Source organism: Haliotis cracherodii, unplaced genomic scaffold (genome assembly GCF_022045235.1).
Source record: "Haliotis cracherodii isolate W230 unplaced genomic scaffold, xgHalCrac1.p SCAF_36, whole genome shotgun sequence".
Classification (NCBI taxonomy): Eukaryota; Metazoa; Mollusca; class Gastropoda; order Lepetellida; family Haliotidae; genus Haliotis; species Haliotis cracherodii.
In genome coordinates this window covers 45,917-66,229 of record NW_027266293.1, presented here as the reverse complement: position 1 = coordinate 66,229, position 20,313 = coordinate 45,917, and the positions used below count along the sequence as shown (strand labels likewise).

Here is a 20,313-nt window from a genome sequence, read left to right as displayed (position 1 = left end):
ACTTTGCATTAAAACCCAATTATCATTTTCATTAAAAAAATAAAAATGACATGTTTCTTACAACTATATTAATACAACTAAAACACCAATTGCAATATTTTAATTTAAACTATTAAGTGCTGCAAGCTAGTGCTTATTATTATTAAATCTATTTACTTTGTAAAATGTTTAAAACAATTATAAAATATTTACAATGGAAACAATCAAATCTGGACCAGACAATCCAGTGATTGACATCATGAGCATCAATCCATGCAGTTGGGATATGATGAAAGCAAGCATGGTTTGCTGAAGACCTCTTCTACCCCAGATCTTCATGAAACGAATTCCGACCACGAAGCACATGTACCTCCACGAACGGTCCCATGGTTGTCAGTTATCAGTCAGGAACTACTGTACTTGGCAGGAATGCCAAAATAACCAATGTTATTATTCGGAAATATGCCAGTTATTGGAACTGTCAAATGGGTTAATACACTTGGTTGTGTCCAATATTGGCCAGTGTAAAGTTAACAGATACGATCTCTACAATTCAAGTTATATTACATAATTCAAATAGTTCAATTCCAGGTGAGAACAGAACAATCAGACGGCGAGGGGTGTATTATCAAGAACTGTTTTTTTCTGGTTCAAAATTTAATTAACTTTATGAGTGAAACAACAACCAAGTTTCATATAGTTCTCTTAATGATTTCTGTTTCAGTATTTGGTGCCTCGGTTAAAGGATGCTGAAGAAAACATGAGGGAACCAGATGAAATCCAAATTAGAGGTAAACATCCCCTGAGCATCATACTTGTGAAAATGTATCTTTTGTTCAAGATAGAGCCACCTTGTTGGTAGCTGCCTCACCTGAATCTGTTTAATCAGTATTTATTTACCTGCTTAAGATTTATATGTTCACACATATCTTCAATTACCAATGATTACTGCCTTTTCTTTTCAAATTACATTACCATTATTATGTACACTCAAGGTGTTTGTGAACGTTATGATAATGTGAAGAAACCTGTTATATATTGGTGATACGAGTTGATTCTTTCGTTTGCTTTCAGGAGGGGATAATGTGAAGCAGCAGTTTATCGCTGGTGAGGTACATAATGGTATGGGAAATACCATCTCTAAAAGTATGTATCTCACTACTTCTGATTCATATTTTAACTAAGACCAAGTGCATAAAAATATTATATATTTTGCACAACTAGTGTTCTCTCTACAACTGTCTTGCCTTCAACGCATATTGTGCCTACTATGACTTCTGCGCCTCTAATGGCTTTTAACACGCCATGGAGTATTTCGGAGGCCTCCCAAGGTATCACCTACAGTTGCGGTACAAGATGATAGTGAACACGATGATGAGTTTAAGTTGTGGAATTGGAAGGCGTCTTTGTGTGCGTGCCGGACATGTAGGACTCACCCACAGAAATTACTTTCTAAGGCTATGGCCTATGTTGCACCCAGTCTGTTAGTTATGATTTTTATCAATTGCAGATGTTTTGAACCTCCTTTCCCTGGAAGTGTGGGTTAGCTAAATCCATGGCTCATGATATTTCCACAGGGTATATGCGCTAACTTTTTAAACGTCATCACCAATTTAAGACAAAGACATCCATCATGGGGAGCATACATTAGGAGGCATAGGGTGGACGAGAAGGCACTTATGGCAATAGATATGGCGCCTAGTTCTCACGGCAATCTCCCTTGCGAGTTCTCATGGTGCAGCAATCATTAGGGTACTGGAAGGGGGATCCAAAGGGGTAGAAAGTGACTCGGTACCAGCACTGGATAACTGGTTTCTATTACATGATTGCCAGAATATACCAATGGGATCATAGTCGGGTTCTTCCTCCAGTAAACTCCCTGTTTAATTGATTGCTGTGATTCCATTATCTATTAGATATTTCAAATCCTAATAGGTAATAACTTTATTTTTGTTGAAATTCAAATTTATGACATCATGAGATGTTTTAAGACCATCGTTCAAGCAGTCTTTACTAGTTCTGTCGTCTCTTCCCTTCTATTCAAACGTCCAGTGTGACGTCACTTCTGGTTTTAGTGTCATCATTATCTATTTGATGACGCCATTTTTCTGTTATTTATTTCGTGACGTCCTAATATTGCAGTCTATGATGTCATTTCGGTCTGTTATGACATCACTTCCAATCTTTTAACCCTTCCTGTTGTGATGTCACGTCCGGTTCTGTCGTCACCTCCGGTCAAGCTTATATCGAAGCCTGGATTGACACATAAAAGGTCAAAGAGTGGTATATTAAAATAGTAAAAGTAGAGTAGTATGATAATCATGCTCCAGTCATTAGAACAAGAAGAAATGTGAGATGTTTTAAGTAAGGTGGCTTTACGGAGAGGTTCATAAGGTTCCACAAGGGGGGATGATAATACAACTCACAGGTTCCATTTGGGAAGGATCCAGAGGGATCGAACATCCTCCAAAGAGAAATGATCACATGACTCTGTTCGGAATAGAATAATTTCCAATAGTTAATCCATCATGTTGTAATACAGAATGTAGAGCAGGTGTGTACCATTCAATAGTGCCACGGCGAAATTTGTTTTCTTGATGAAGATATTGAAGAAATGTGAGATGTCCCGCTGAAAGTTGAAATCTGTCATACACTGTGTTTATCTCTCATTTGGTTGAATGGATGATGAAGTCATTAGCTGAATCAAGAAGATCAGGTTCTGATGTAGTTGAAATCTGTCTTAATCCGCCGCCAGAAAATCGTCCTGGAAACAACCATGAATAAAGACTAGCTGTATGGGGGCAAAGCTGATGACGGGAGCCGTTATTCTGGTGAATCGAAAGGTGCTATCGAAATCCCAAAGGGAAGGACTTAAACTCGTAAAAGACTTCCATTACTGCGAAGCGTAGATATTTTCTCGATGACTGAAGGATGTGTACATAGAGATTGGCTAATCAGAAAACAATAACAAGACGCTTATCTCCCGTTCTGAGGGTCGAACGTAACTTCTGTACCGATTCCATCTGGAACAAGTGAGGAGAAACAAGAAATGATTTTTTGGGGAACTTCAGATCAATGATCATCTGAATGTCTGGGAGTTTTTAGACTGTTAGACTGGGAGTTAGAAGACTGGAAGACTGATTAAAAAACGAATGTAGAGATGGTTCTAGAGTCATAATCTGTGATCAAACCAACTGCCAGATTTTGATCTTCTTCATATACTTACATATCGACGCATGAGCTTTCACAGCCAGGTTGACAGTGAAGACCTGGAATCGCTCTATTGTATCTTGACGCACTTCCTTGATGATCCTTCCTAGCTTGTCATTAAAGAGCTTGATGGGTTGTGACATAACTATCCTCTTAGCCTGATCTGAGACAGCACTGGTGCGAATCTAGAAAAGTACCTGTTGATGCTTGACCCGTATTAGCCGAAATGACATCCAAATATTGTTGGAGAATAAGTCCTTAAGCATGGGGACTATGGTATCCAGAAGACTATGTATGAGTCTCACTAGGTCCTGATGGTCTGTGGCGTGCCCCCGGTGATTTCCTGTAAGACTCCTGAAGTCGTGGGATGACATGTCAAATTCCTGCCACAAACCAGTTTATATATGGTCCGATGTCCATGGAGTATTTTTTTTTATAACGCTTAGTCCTTTATCCATGCCATGGTCAAAGTTATCTTAGTATTAGGTGTACAGACTGTCTGATATGATCTCTTCTTCAATGACAGTAAGGGAAGGTGATGGTCATGTCTCAAATTTTGTAGGTTACCAGAGGCGTGGTTGATGACCTAATGTGCGTAACTTTGCCATTGGAGGATATGATGCACTTACTGTGACTGAGTCCGGGTGTGGCAAACTGCTATCAGGCATCTGTTGTAATTCCCCTTCTTCCAACTTCTTCCAGATTGGAGAACAGGTATAAGGTGATAAAGCTCTTCCAGAAGTTCGGATAAGGTATGACCAGGCTCATAATCTCATTGAGGAGAATAGTCTGAGTGTAAATAACATTCCTACATGAAACCCGATTCAGAATCCGTAGGGGCTTGGGCAAGCCCCAGGAGAGAGGTGTAATCTGTATGATCCATGGGATCCACGTTATCTCCATGCGGATCATTGTCAAAGTTTCCGGAGTCTGTGATAGAATGTTGTTACCAACTGGATCTGAACTGGTAGGCTGGTCTTCTATAAACCCCGCTAGAGTTGCTGGTGATGAGAGCTGGTAACTTTGGCGGAAACCGTTTGCTTCCATGAAGCTCGTGTGGAGCTGGAGTCTGACTGACAGCTAGTAGGGTCCATGCAGGGTCCATGCGGAGGCCGAAAAGGTCCCATAACAGTAGATGACTTATGCTTAGGGCGCGCAGTGGTCGGGAAGACCCCTTTTCAGTAGATGATTTGATGTTCATAAGGTCTGCGTTCATAAAGACTTCTGCTTGGAAAAAAAGTTGTTCAGGCATACTTAGGGAGAAACTAGAGCTGTTTCAGGCAGTTTAGGCGTCTTTGGGGTCGCAGGTTTAGGAGGCGGCTCCAGAGAAGAGCGGCAGTGGAAATGGTTAGAGACAAAATCGCATTCACATTCTTCTTTGCCACATCATTATGCTTGGCCTTCTCAATTGACTCTGAGAGCTTGTTGAAGACTGTTTTGGAGAGGGAGATACCCTGCTTATACCAAGAGTTTTCAGTACATCTAGCCTCCCAATATCTTCTAACTGGAAGTATAAGTATCCCCTGTAAATATAGAGTACAGGCCAGACCATCAATCCATTAACATCATGAGCATCGATTTGGACAAGATGACATGCAATCAACTATGTACTTAGTCTTGAATTTAAACGTATATTGTTCACGTGTTTCACTGCATGTGACCTCTTCTGGATTACACTAAGCTATGTAATTAGGCGTTGATAAAGAGTATAATTTTTAAGGGATCTTGTTGTCATGGCAGTAATTAAAAAATCTTGTGCTAAAGCACTAGGTTAAAAATTGATATAAGATGTACTCCATCTACAGTTAAGACTATCACAAAACACAGTAGGCTTGTCTCCTATTATCATTCCAGGATATTTATTTTTAAAACTAGATAGCAGGATGAAACATCAAATTTGCATTAAGTTTTCATAAAGAAAACCATTATTTTGTGTAATGTATTTCTAGATGACAATTTCTGAGGATCCATAAGAATATGGGTTCAGTTACTATTGGTTGTACACGAGTGATTGAGTTAATATCTAAAGCCACGTCGGCAATATTTCAGCCATATCGTGATTATTGGGTGTACATGAACATACCACCAACAAATCACATTTTTAAAATGAGATACACATCAGAGACCGACTTTATCCACTTGAAACTGGTTATGTCAACTGATCCTGTAAACAAAATACATCAAATGGTTATCTAAAATGTAGAGCTTTTATTATAATAAAATTGTACAACCTTTTTGTTGCAGACAACAGCAGTAATTCGGAACTGGACAACCTAGTCAGTAAGTACTGAAATGTTTCATCTGTGAAAGCAAACCCAAGTTAGTTCAGTTGATTGGAAGAACTACAGGTACAGTTTTAGGAATGAATTAGCCACCACTACTGAATGGATGCTTGGTGGTAACAAACTGATTGATACTGTGGCGTACAAAAGAAACTGCTTCCAAAGTTAAACTGGAAAGATTACCCACAATCGGCAAAGATATGATACTTTGAACATGACCAGACAGCCATGAGATCAGAAAGGATATAAAATTTTGTGATCCGTTTGATTCATGATATATCCAGTCTCTGTAGATACTTCCCTCCCAACTAAGTAACTGTTTATGTGCATTTGTGATATTTAAAAAAATAATTTTTTGACATTTTTTATTCCTTTCGAAGAGTTGTACATCAGGTTCAGAGGTTACACAGTAGGTTTAGTCAATTGTAGTGACAATACGTTACATAGATGTACATTTCACGCGCGCGCACACACACACACACACACACACACACACACACACACACACACACACACATGATATGCCTCAAGAAGAGCGTGAAAAGTTGTATCGATAGTCAGATATAACTAAAACTATTATGGTAGTATTGCTATTTGAGGCATAGCTGATCTATAGCCTTATTGTACAAGGCATGATTATTATATTAATTTGTGTAGGATTTTTCCCCATTTTCGTTCAAATTGTAATAGGCCATTGTTTTTGGTGGCAATGAATTTTTCAATCATCGCTGTCTCCTTCAGTATTTTCCTAAAATTATCAAAAATTGGTTTCTCACCCTTAATACTTGATATATATATAATATATAATATATATATATAATATATTATAATATGATTGAGTAAAAGTTTATTTTTGTTGAATCCAAAAATAACTGAGCATTTGGTAAGTGAGATCCTAGTATTTGTGTCAAGGTTTAAAAAGGTTTCCAGTTTGCTCCAAAAGTGTTTATCATATTCACATTCCCAATATACATGTATAAAGATTTCGCCATTTAAGTCACAAAAGGAGCAAATATCGTTATCAACTAGTTTAATTCTTAATAACTCCTTTTTGATGTAAATTATTCTGTGGATAAACTTAAACTGAAAGTCAATCAATTTAGTATCTTTAGTACATTTTCTGAAATTTGAATAAACTTCTTTCCATTGAATATCATTATCAAAAAGAGATTGCCATTTTCCATTTACTAAGGGTGGTTTTGTTATTGTAATTTGTCTATCATAAAAGTTGTGATATTTGCTAAAGCTTGGGGTTCTTTCAATTTTAAGCTCACCTGACTTAACGTCAAGTGACTTTATCTCATACCCTGCTAGTCTGGCATTGGTCTTCTCAGAAACCACAGGACCAATGAAATTGAAGTTCACATGCGCGTTCCCACCAATAACAAACCTGCATTTGTTCACGGGGATGAAATGGCCGTCAGTTGGACATCATTTTTCAAGATGTATTTCAAATTTTGTTCAAATCAGTGTGATATTGCTTCTAGTTTGTTTACTGAATCGATACGTTCTGCTCCTCTGCATGTTCTTGGGCAGGAAGGCAGTGCGGCAAATCATCACAATACTATACACCAGGATGCTGCTGATCAGCCTGCTAAGGATCGCTTTAAGACGGACAAGCGGGATCGACAAGCTGTATTGACGCTCCCACTCTCAAAATCCGCACTCTCGCTCTCAGAATCGAAGCTCCCGCTCTCAGGATCAGGGTTCGCATTCGATGGCGATGCTCTGGCTCACCTCCCTGATCAACAGACAGACACTTGGAGTTATGTCAGACTGCTTTGGCTGCTGATCGCCTTAAGGGTTTCACAGTGCGTTTATACAATTGCTCCAATATCACCCTCCCTCTACGTTTGGTATTGTTGGACATTTTGGCAAACCTTGACAAAGTTTTCTCCTCGTTTCGTTGACTACATGCTTGCCTAGAAGTTCCTTGCTTCGCCCTTGAGGATGCTGATACGCATGGCATGTCGGCGATTGTTAATTTCCCGGAATTTGACAGTGATGTCTCCACACTTTGTTTTGGAGTATCATGACCTTCTGCATTAGATACAAGGGTGCATTGTACTTTGCCACTCATGTCGACTATTTTTTCTGCAACAGAAGTTCTTTCCACCTCCCTCTCCCATCATTCACGAGAGGATGCCTTCGTTTGAGGTGCGGTACTTCTCAGTATATAACCAGTGTAAGGCCAAGATGTACCAATTCCTGTGGTCTTCACATAGCTTCTTAGTTACGGATTTCAGGGTATCATACAGGAAGTCCGAAGAGACACCAACTTACAGGTCTGATGGAGGATCGGGAGAAGGAGTATTGCAGCTACACGCAGTTCATGCCAGGTCAGCTTGCCTTTCACAGCGTTGGAAGAGGACATCGGGGGCAGCAGGGAACTAATTCGCCATCTCCTTTACTGGACCTAAACTGTTAGGCTCCAACTGTTATTTCAATACAGCACTACTTACTTCAGCCTACAGCAGTAACCATTTCAGACACTCCCGTTGGCAGAAGACTGGGGCTGTTCTTGGACAACTGGATCATCCTCGCAGACCCATTTATGACACAGTTGCTCCAGACGGGATATCAACTCCTCTGATCTCCTTAACAACTACATTCCAGCCTCTACAGAGGGTGTATACAGTCAGGCAGCTAACGACCCTGATCAACACTAAAGGTATGTTACTTCTAAAGATTGTCTCAGCCCACTTCCCCCGACTCCAGGGTTTTATTCATCCATCTTCCTCGTGACCAAAAAGTACAGCTTGAAGCACCAGTTAATCTTCAATATGGAGGTTTTCAACACAAACTATATGGAAGATTCGCCTAATTTTCGCACTCATTCATCCCGGCGATTTCCTGGTCTACCTCCATCTACATGATACCTATGTTGACGTTCCCATGGAAGGCTGTTTACCTGCCTCACCCTGCCCGTCACAAAATTCCTTCATCTTAGCTTTTATCTTGACAACTGCATTCAGGCACATACTCCTTCAACAACTCGACTTCTTGCATCGCCTTCTGTACCAGCTCGGGTGGTTGGTCGACTTACAATTGTTGGGTAAAGATTCAATGGTTTGTTCCATTGGCACTCAAAAAATAATTCCAGCTCTGACGATTGGAACAGCTCTTACACCTCCTGATGTCAGCATAAGGTCTCAATTTGCGAGGCCAGTTGCACCAGTGTTTGCTTCAGTGCTTTCTTGCTCACTTCATCAGGACCGGTGACTGTGAGACCCAGATTACACTACCGATCCAGCTCCACCCACATCTACAATGGTGGTTAGTTGAATCGAACGTCTGCAGCAATGTCTCTCTGAAGTTCTTTGTCACGTCCTTTCATCTATTTGTAGAGGCCTCAATCGTGGTTTGGGGAGCGCATTTCGCCATCTCCAAGTAGCAGGACGTTGGTCCGATGGGGACCATTGCCTCCACATCAAACAACATAGAATTCAAGGAGGTCAATCTAGCAGTGTCACATTGGTCAGAGCTCCTCTCAACTCACGATAAATTCCGACAACACTGCATAAACAGAATGGGGTCCATGAAGTCTATGTTGCCTTCTTGCAGCTCATTGTCCCTCTCAACATCTATGTCCTGGCTCATCGAATTCTAGGGGTCTCCCATGTCATTTACGAATCCCTGTCCCAAACCGAAAGACCGTCGCCAACAAAGTGGTCACTTCACCTGGTGCTGTTCCAGTTAATCGCAAACTGTATCTGTCCCTGGAAATTGATGCCTTTGCCACTTGCTTCAGTGTTCAGCTCTCCTGATTTGTGTCGCCCATCATCAATCCTCAAGCCTGGTATCACGATGTGTTGTCATTACCGTGAATGGGACTCAATGTCTGTGCCTTTCCACGGACAGGCGTTCTTCACCAGGTGCTGCAGAAGGTGGAAGCCACCAGTCACTTTTCTCTGACTTTGGTCACTCCCTGTTAGACAAAGTGCAACAGGTTCCCCAGCTTTCTAAGGCTCATTAACAGACCATTCCATAATCTCCCGCTCCTTGACGACCTTCTTTTGCAACCTCACTCCCAGTGTATTCATCTGTCCCTTGCAAGGATCCATGTGTCTAGCGCATAGCAGAAGTCTCTTGTTGCTAAAGGCTACTAAAGGTGGGTAGCGACAATTACTGCAGCTCACCTTTATGATCATAAGTGGACAGCCATTGAGAACTATTGTCACACTTGCGACATTTCCACTCCTACCTAGGTTTCACCTCAACAGACCGATGATCATCTACATCACCTGCAATCTACACATAAGCTTAAGGGCTACACATTGACCATCTACCTTGCGGCTATCAACTCCCTGATCACCACTGTTGCGGAACTCAAATCGCTCTTAGGCTCCTACAAACTGGCAATTTATGCCTCTTTGAAAGTCTGACATAGAGTGATTATGCGTCACTCGCTGACAAAGAGTTTGAACAGATCACACTGAATACTGTCTTCATCTTGATCTTTGCTACTGCATCTTGCGTTAGCAAGATACATGCTTTGGATGTCACCAGGATGCAGTTTAAACGTTCCAGAGCTAGGCGGATGGAGAGACCCAAAGCGACGCTTCATTCCGCTGAGGAAATGTCCCGTACCATGATCTCTTTTTGGCTTCATTCCATCAAACTCCAGGCCTATACATTAGCCGGGTTGCCTTCACTGGAAATGTCCAACTCACATGAGAGTCGAGCGGTTGCTTCCACCATGGCCTTAACACAGCAGTTACACCCTCATGGAAGGGTGGTTCTGGAAATCTGATACAGCTTTTGCCTGACATTACCTCTGGAACATTTCGGTCACTAACGTCGAGGGTATCCACAAGTTCAATCCTGTTTTGGTGTAACAACAGTTACTGTCACATCCAAACCAGCGCAGATAGAGACATCACATGATCTTGATCCTGACCTCTTGCTTACGAATGTATATGCATATTAAATCTTTCAATATTAGTTTTGGTGCTGTGTGTTGTGTGTTTTGGTATTGTTAAGGTTTTCCCGGAAAGAATAACTTCAACTTCGAATTTGCCGCAAGGTGCGGGCTTTACTGAAAGGAGAACGGTGTCCCAGACCTTTATTCTGCTAACATCTGCCTTGAATATTTGTGACGTAGGGTTGATGTGCGACCTGTTTGATGAATCGATAACGGCCCAGGGTGGATTTAAAGTCGTTGGCTCTTTTGCCTGTGAGGTTACAGCTGCGCGATCGATCTATGAACAATTATTTACGTCTAAAGACGTTTGGCATGTATCCCCAATATCATGCCGTTTCGTTAGCGATCGTAGCAATAGTTGTTTGGGTGTTTTCCCGCTCAGGAGTTGATGTCTTTCCTCATGTATCTCCTGGTTGTAGTCACATGTGGTCAGATCATGCATGACCATGAAACTGACTAAGTCGTTGGTCATAACCATACGGATGCTTGGTTGTGTTCGATTGAATGTTTTGTTTTAGAACCTGGAAACATTGTTCAAGCATGTTTCCAAATAGGATCAAAGAAGAAATACTTAGTGTGAGATAAATCTAATATCTGAGAGAGTTGACATATTGTGTTGTTGTTTTTGTACCACTTTTCTCAGAAAAGGCATATTACACCACAATTTATGTTTCTCACCATTATGTGGTCAAATTTGATCAAATTAGATACTTTGTTGTTTCTCAAAAAAATGATATTATACAGCGTTAGGCTTCAAAATATTTCTTAATGAGTTACAAATGTTGTGTGCTGCAACTTTTAAATAATTTATTCAATGTCATTCTTTGTTGCAGAAACTTGGCTGAAATGTGAGAGTTGTTACATATATGTTTCACTACTTTCATTCTCAATATTAGACAAAAACTATTTGAATACTGGCACTGACATTTTACTGCAGGTGATGCAAGGAATCTCATCAGTCAGGAGGATTCAAGAAAGCATGTATCTACAAAAGCAGAGATGTCTGCATACATACTAATACAACAGAAGGGATCTATCTTCATAAAAGGAAAATCAGGCTCTGGGAAATCAACACTTGGTTGCAAGATTTTAGAAAGAATATCAAGAGAAACACGCCGGCAGCCAGTCGTGCTTTCATCATGGAATGACTGGAATCTGATTTCTGAGGTAAATCACGAGAACCACGATAGGAACAATGTTGCTGGACAGAAGAAGTATGTGGTGTTAATCGATGATATATTTGGATCAAGTAATCTGGTTGACTCACATGTTGATAACTGGGTCCAGCTGTTTGACCGAATTTGGTCGAACGTGGAATCAGGGCATGTATGGCTTGTCATTACCTCCAGACCTGAAATATGTTCACAGTGTGAGGAAAAAATAGGGAAGTACCAGCTCATGAAAACTATTCAGTGCATGGTTCTAGATGAAGGAGAATATGATCTCAAACGGGGAGAAAAACTTGAAATGGTAGAAAAGATATGTGGAGATAAATGCCTTTCAGAGCTTGAACGTCATGAAATTGCTGGAATGCAGACTGTCCTCGGGTTACCCCAGTGTTGTACGTTCTTTGGATCAAGCAAGGGGGCACAGGCAAAGGGTTTGAAGTTTTTTGAAAAAACCCTGGAATTCGTCCTGGAGGAAATTGATAGAATGCGTGAAAATGATTGCATGGGTTACCTTGTGCTCCTTCTCATTTTGATGAAAGATGGTTGCCTCAGCTCAGATCATCTGGAATTCGATACATATAAAACAAAACTGAAGCCCTTGGCTGAAGACCTAAAAGAATGTTGTAACAAGTATTTTGATATCACAGCTGCGGGCATTAAGTCAAAGATAGAGGATTTCCTTGGGGTGTACTTAATTCAAACAGGAAAGGGCTACCAGTTCCAGCATCAATCTATACATGAGGTTGTATTTATCAGTATTTCCAAACAGGAACCTGAAATTGCTATCAGTCATTGCCCACCAAAGATGCTGGTGGAATTGATGCACACACAGCAGAAGAACAAGAATGAGTCAGTTGTTATCCTACCCCCAGAAAGTTTCCATGTGTTAGCTGACCGCATCACAGATCATTTTCTGTCAGAAAGTTACAGTGTCATACTTGATCATCCTTCTCTGCGTCATGAGGAATTTGTGAAGCTTCTGACTAAAAGATGGCGGGAAAAAAACTTGTTAACTGAAGTTATACAGAAAAAACATGAGTCAAAAGATGTCACTGTTTCCGTTCCCTCTATTGTGACATATGGATATTGTCATTTTAAGTCACTTACCCTTTTCAACTATACTTCACTTATCTCTGGTGTCATTTTACAGGGGTTGATGTTACTCCTGAATGACATACTGTCTGCTGTGTGCCACAAAGTTGATGCAATCGAACTGCTGGCACCTGCTCTGTATATCCAGGATAACCAGCTAGTGCGAGAGCTGCTAGAAAAGTGTAAGACACTTCCATATGATTGTTTCCTAGCACTGTGTGTTTCACCCGCAATTGATCAAGATATCAAGGAACGTCTGACACAGAATACTACAGAGATACCTCAGCTGTATGATGTACTCCTTGTCACTGTGTTAGTGGGAAATAAGTACTTAGTGGAATATATACTACACCATATTAAAGGAGATAAGAATATTGTGTCATTGTGTCAGGACATATTAAAGTTTTCAAGCAGGAAGTGGTCATGCAGTTTACCAAACACTTGTCAAGATCCCATCACCATGTGTGAAATCTTACACATGTTGATTGCTTTGATACCTGCCAACCGCCCTCTTCAAGGTATCACAGATGTAGATGGTAATACACTACTACATCTGGCAGTTCAGACAGAAAGCATTCACTACACAAAAATGTTCTTAGATGAACAAAATGTCCCATATCTTCCATTAGATCCAATTTGCAAACAATGGGTAAATGCATATGGACGTATTCCCTTACACCTAGCAGCAGAAAGTGGATGTAGTGAGACAGTAAAACTACTCCTAGACAAGGGGGCTGATGTATCTACAAAAGGTAGAGATAGTAAGACTCCTCTACACCTGGCAGCAGAGAGTGGAAGAAGTGAGACAGTGAAACTACTCCTAGACAAGGGGGCTTATGTATCTACACAAGATGTATATCGTAGGACTCCTCTACACCTGGCAGCAAAGCGTGGAAGTAGTGAGGCAGTGAAACTACTCCTAGACAAGGGGGCTGATGTATCTACACAAGTTGTATATGGTAAGACTCCTCTACACCTGGCAGCAAAGAGTGGAAGTAGTGAGACAGTGAAACTACTCCTAGACAATGGTGCTGATGTATCTACAAAAGGTAGAGATAGTAAGACTCCTCTACACCTGGCAGCAGAGAGTGGAAGTAGTGACACAGTGAAACTACTCCTAGACAAGGGAGCTAATGTATCTACAAAAGGTAGGGATAGTAAGACTCCTCTACACCTGGCAGCAGAGAGTGGAAGAAGTGAGACAGTGAAACTACTCCTAGACAAGGGGGCTGATGTATCTACACAAGATGTATATCGTAGGACTCCTCTACACCTGGCAGCAAAGAGTGGAAGTAGTGAGACAGTGAAACTACTCCTAGACAAGGGGGCTGATGTATCTACACAAGCTGTATATGGTAAGACTCCTCTACACCTGGCAGCAAAGAGTGGAAGTAGAGAGACAGTGAAACTACTCCTAGACAAGGGAGCTGATGTATCTACACAAGATAAATATGGTAAGAGTCCTCTACACCTAGCAGCAGAAATTGGATGTAGTGAGACAGTGAAACTACTCCTAGACAAGGGGGCTGATGTATCTACACAAGTTGTATATGGTAAGACTCCTCTACACCTAGCAGCAGAAAGTGGAAGTAGTGAGACAGTAAAACTACTCCTGGACAAGGGTGCTGATGTATCTACAAAATGTAGAGATAGTATGACGCCTCTACACCTGGCAGCAAAGCTTGGAAGTAGTGAGACAGTGAAACTACTCCTAGACAAGGGAGCTGATGTATCTACAAAAGGTAGAGATAGTAACACTCCTCTACATCTGGCAGCAGAGAGTGGAAGAAGTGAGGCAGTGAAACTACTCCTAGACAAGGGTGCTCATGTATCTACAAAAGGTAGAGATAGTATGACTCCTCTACACCTGGCAGCAAAGAGTGGAAGTAGTGAGACAGTGAAACTACTCCTTGACAAGGGGGCTGATGTATCTACACAAGCTGTATATGGTAAGACTCCTCTACACCTGGCAGCAAAGAGTGGAAGTAGTGAGACAGTGAAACTACTCCTAGACAAGGGTGCTGATGTATCTACAAAAGGTAGAGACAGTAAGACTCCTCTACACCTGGCAGCAGAGAGTGGAAGAAGTGAGACAGTGAAACTACTCCTAGACAAGGGGGCTTATGTATCTACACAATTTGTATATGGTAAGACTCCTCTACACCTGGCAGCAAAGAGCGGAAGTAGTGAGGCAGTGAAACTACTCCTAGACAAGGGAGCCGATGTATCTACTCAATTTGTATATGGTAAGACTCCTCTACACCTGGCAGCAAAGAGTGGAAGTAGTGAGACAGTGAAACTACTCCTAGACAAGGGTGCTGATGTATCTACAAAAGGTAGAGATAGTATGACTCCTCTACACCTGGCAGCAAAGAGTGGAAGTAGTGACACAGTGAAACTACTCCTAGACAAGGGAGCTGATGTATCTTCAAAAGGTAGAGATAGTAAGACTCCTCTACACCTGGCAGCAGAGAGTGGAAGAAGTGAGACAGTGAAACTACTCCTTGACAAGGGGGCTGATGTATCTACACAAGATGTATATCGTAAGACTCCTCTACACCTGGCAGCAAAGAGTGGAAGTAGTGATACAGTGAAACTACTCCTAGACAAGGGAGCTGATGTATCTACACAAGATAAATATCGTAGGAGTCCTCTACACCTGGCAGTAGAGAGTGGAAGTAGTGAGACAGTGAAACTACTCCTAGACAAGGGGGCTGATGTATCTACACAAGATAAATATGGTATTAGTCCTCTACACCTTGCAGAAGAGAGTGGAAGTAGTGAGACAGTGAAACTACTCCTAGACAAGGTTGCTGATGTATCTGCACAAGGCAATGGTGGTGGGACTCCTCTACACCTGGCGGCAGAGAGTGGAAGAAGTAAGACAGTGAAACTATTCCTACACAAGCGGGCAGATGTATCTACAAAAGCTAGAAATGGGGATACTCCTCTACACCTGGCAGCAAAGAGTGGAAGAAGTGAGGCAGTGAAACTACTCCTAGACAAGGGGGCTGATGTATCTACAAAAGCTAGAAATGGTGATACACCTCTACACCTGGCAGTAAATAGTAGAAGTTGTGAGACAGTGAAACTACTCCTAGACAAGGGGGCTGATGTATCTACAAAAGCTAGAAATGGTTATACTCCTCTACACCTGGCAGCACAGATTGGAAGTAGTGAGGCAGTGAAACTACTCCTAGACGAGGGTGCTGATGTATCTACACAAGATAAAGATGGTGCTACTCCTCTACACCTGGCTGCAAAGAGTGGAAGAATTGAGGCAGTGAAACTACTCTTAGACAAGGGGGCTGATGTATCTACAAAAGATAGAAATGGTGCTACTCCTCTACACCTGGCAGCACGGATTGGAAGTAGTGAGACAGTGAAGCTACTCCTGGACAGGGGAGCTGTTGTATCTGCACAAGACAATGTCAGTATGACTCCTCTACACCTGGCAGCTGGGAGTGGAAGTAGTGAGGCAGTGAAACTACTCCTAGACAAGGGGGCTGATGTATCTACTCAAGATAAAGATGCTGTTACTCCTCTACACCTTGCCGTAAATATTAGCAGTAGTGAGACAGTGAAGCTACTCCTAGACAAGGGGGCTGGTGTATCTGCACAAGACAATGGCAGTAGAACTCCTCTACACCTGGCAGCAGGGAGTGGAAGTAGTGAGACAATGAAACTACTCCTAGACAATGGGGCTGATATATCTGCACAAGATAAAGATGATGCTACTCCTCTACACCTAGCAGTAAATAGTAGAAGTAGTGAGACAGTGAAGCTACTCCTAGACAATCGGGCTGATGTATTTACACAAGATAAAGATGGTGCTACTCCTCTACACCTGGCAGTAAATAGTAGAAGTAGTGAGACAGTGAAGCTACTCCTAGACAAGGGGGCTGATGTATCTGCACAAGATAAAGATGGTGCTACTCCTCTACACCTAGCAGTAAATAGAAGAAGTAGTGAGACAGTGAAACTACTCCTAGACAAAGGGGCTGATGTATCTACACAAGATAAAGATGGTGCTACTCCTCTACACCTGGCAGTAAATAGTAGAAGTAGTGAGACAGTGAAACTACTCCTAGACAAGGGGGCTGATGTATCTACACAAGATAAAGATGGTGCTACTCCTCTACACCTGGCAGTAGATAGTAGAAGTAGTGAGACAGTGAAGCTACTCCTAGACAAGGGGGCTGATGTATCTACACAAGATAAAGATGGTGCTACTCCTCTACACCTGGCAGTAGATAGTAGAAGTAGTGAGACAGTGAAGCTACTCCTAGACAAGGGGGCTGATGTATCTACAAGAGACAATGGCAGTTGGACTCCTCTACACTTGGCAGCAGGGAGTGGAAGTAGTGAGATAATGAAGCTACTCCTAGACAAGGGAGCTGATGTATCTGCACAAGAAAATGGCAGTAGGACTCCTCTACACCTGGCAGCAAAGAGTGGAAGTAGTGAGGCAGTGATACTACTCCTAGACAAGGGGGCTGATGTATCTACAAAAGATAGAAATGGTGCTACTCCTCTAAACCTGGCAGCACAGACTGGAAGTAGTCAGACAGTGAAGCTACTCCTGGACAGGGGAGCTGTGGTATCTGCACAAGACAATGTCAGTATGACTCCTCTACACATGGCAGCAGGGAGTGGAATTAGTGAGACAATGAAACTACTCCTAGACAATGGTGCTGATGTATCTGCACAAGATAAAGATGATGCTACTCCTCTACACCTGGCAGTAAATAGTAGAAGTAGTGAGACAGTGAAGCTACTCCTAGACAAGGGGGCTGATGTATCTACACAAGATAAAGATGGTGCTACTCCTCTACACCTGGCAGTAAATAGTAGAAGTAGTGAGACAGTGAAGCTACTCCTAGACAAGGGGGCTGATGTATCTGCACAAGACAATGGCAGTAGGACTCCTCTACACCTGGCAGCAGGGAGTGGAAGTAGTGAGATAATGAAATTACTCCTAGACAATGGGGCTGATGCTTTCTACACAAGATAAAGATGGTGCTACTCCTCTTCACCTGGCAGTAGATAGGTAGAAGAAGTGAGACAGTGAAACTACTCCTAGAAAATGTTGCCAATATATCTAAAAAACTCGACGGTGGCCTCACTTCACTACTCCTAGGAAAAGTATCAAGGGGAAATAGTAAGATACTGCAACTGCTCCTTCACCATGGTGTCGATGTTCACTTGGCTTTAAGGGAGTGAGTATTGTTTTACGCCGCTTTTAGCAATATTCCAGCAATATCACGGCGAGGATACCAGAAATCGGTTTCACACTTGGCTGTAGAGAGTGGAAGTAGTGAGACAGAACGCAAATGCTAGATAGGAAATGAAATTGTTTAACCAAAGACAAGAACAAGTACAATTGATGATACACTGACTGCATGAATACATGGAGCAAGTTGCTCTTCCCAGAAACCGTCAAGAGTCCACCAGTCACTCATTTTACTCTGCCTGCAAGGGAGATAACTGCTGAACCTCCCCTTCCCCAGACAACAGCTCCACTCATGCTAGTTACTCACATTCCAATGATTGCTTGGCTTACCCACGATGAGAGCGGGCATATCACAATTGTCAGTGACCAGCACAGTGAGAAATTTACTGACACCAATCAACACAATATGGAAAATCCTTCTTGACGAAATCTGCATCAGACAATTTAACATTTACGACTAAATTGATAAAACATGTGAGATCATAATATCATGTCTATGACTCCAATGAGTTATCAAATATATTAACACTTGTCATAACTGTATATACTATATTGGCAACACTGTGAGAGGATAAATAGCAGCGACATGTGGTCTTACCACTATTTGATAGTGTTTCAGAAGCACCTGCTAAAGGTATATAGTCGGAATCGTAGAATGGGCTGTTTATGGCAGATTGTTCGTATAGTTTTGGAAAGGGGTTTACCATGGTTATTGTTTCTATCAGATGCCAATTTTGTATATAATCTTTTCAATTTCTATTTATGATAATATTACAATTTTACATATACAGCAATGAACAAAGACAACTTATTATCAATAGTGTTAACATGATAAACCACAGGACATTCGGATATACCGGTATATGCAAATCTACGGTTGGAGATGTATCTGTTCAAGATTTGGAGTGTTTGCATTTTATGTAGCTTGTCTTTTATTGATTTTCATAGAAATTGATAGTTCCCGTTTCCGTGGATTAAACACGAAACAATTCAAAGTTATGATTGACGTGTATGTTGGGTCAGCGTGTATTTTTGTCTTGGACTACAGTAAAACACGTCATGAAATCATGAAGAAGATATGTGTCGTTCATTAGGATGAGGAACAAGAATGTATTGGCCTCTACATTTGAGTGTCATGACCTTTGTACATTTTAATTGCTAACATTAATGATATTTATTCTGTGCATGCCCCATGAATTGAAGTGGTAATCACACACTCGACACTGTTTGTAGTGCCTAGACATTATTCCTCACTTGGCAGTCACATAAATATACATTTTATTATCTGCTTAAATTATTCACTCATTGTTTTGAAAAGTATAACGTTTTGCAAAGTTTACAGACAGTAGACACAGGGCTTTGTGTGACAGAGAGGTGTGTGTTGGGTACTAATGTCACGCACTGGGCTTTGCGTGACAGACAGGTGTGTGTTGGTAACTGATGTCGTTGCACACTGGGCTTTGCGTGACAGACAGGTGTGTGTTGGTTACTGATGTCGTTGCATACTGGGCTTTGTATGACAGACAGGTGTGTGTTGGTTATTGATGTCGTTGCACACTGGGCTTTGTATGACAGACAGGTGTGTGTCGGTAACTGATGTCGTTGCACACTGGGCTTTGTGTGACAGTCATGTTGGACTCTTTTCGTCGTTTTAATTTCTGGAAAGTATTTGAAAAAGCATGGTGTCTGCTCTAAGATGTCCAAAATGTTAAAGTCAATTTATGGTTATGTTAAGTCATGTGTCAGAAGTAATAACCTGTTGTCAAAACAATTTCAATGTAATTTAGGTGTTAGACAAAGTTGCATTTTAAGCCCCTTCTCATTTCAATTATTTACAAATGAAATTGTACACACAATAGAACAGGAGCAGTTGTCTTGAGTACAGTTACATCCTGATATTATGCACGTTTTATTATTGCTCGTTGCAGATGATTTGATTTTAATTTCAGGCACTAATAGGGGATTACAGAAGATCTTAGATAATTATCGTGTGGACTGGAGTATGTCAGTTAGTATTGAGAAAACTAAAGTTGTAGTTTTTCCAAAAGGTGGGCGGCTGAATAAGAGGGAAAAATGGTATCTGATTGGACAACTTGTGGTAGTCACACAAGCGTATACTCATTTAGGTTTGTTTTTTAGCAGCAGGACACAAGCCTTAAGCAACATAGCAGTTCAAGATAAAATGGTACTAATCAACCTATTAAAAAGCATTAATTGTTTATAGCTTTATTCTCCAAAATCTCCTTTCAAATTGTTTGACTCCAAGATATCACTTATGTTACTGTATGGGTCAGAATATGGGCATTCCATAAAAATGGAAGTTGAGAAAGTTCATGTATATGCGTGTAAATGGTTATTGAATGTTAATCAATGTACATCAAGTAGCGCTGTATTGGGTGAATGTGGCATGATTCCCTTTACATA

At 41.3% G+C, this 20,313-nt stretch overlaps 1 protein-coding gene across 1 annotated transcript; it reads left to right on the top strand.

Moving 5' to 3' along the window:
- Positions 1-708: 708 nt before the first annotated feature.
- On the top strand, positions 709-19,406 carry LOC139477852 (ankyrin repeat domain-containing protein 17-like). The gene is made up of 4 exons (XM_071260286.1): positions 709-770; positions 1,054-1,125; positions 5,434-5,469; positions 11,333-19,406. Exons 1-4 carry the CDS (start codon positions 740-742, stop codon positions 17,668-17,670), a joined length of 6,477 nt encoding a protein of 2,158 aa, XP_071116387.1. The 5' UTR covers positions 709-739; the 3' UTR covers positions 17,671-19,406.
- The last annotated feature ends 907 nt before the right edge of the window (positions 19,407-20,313 follow it).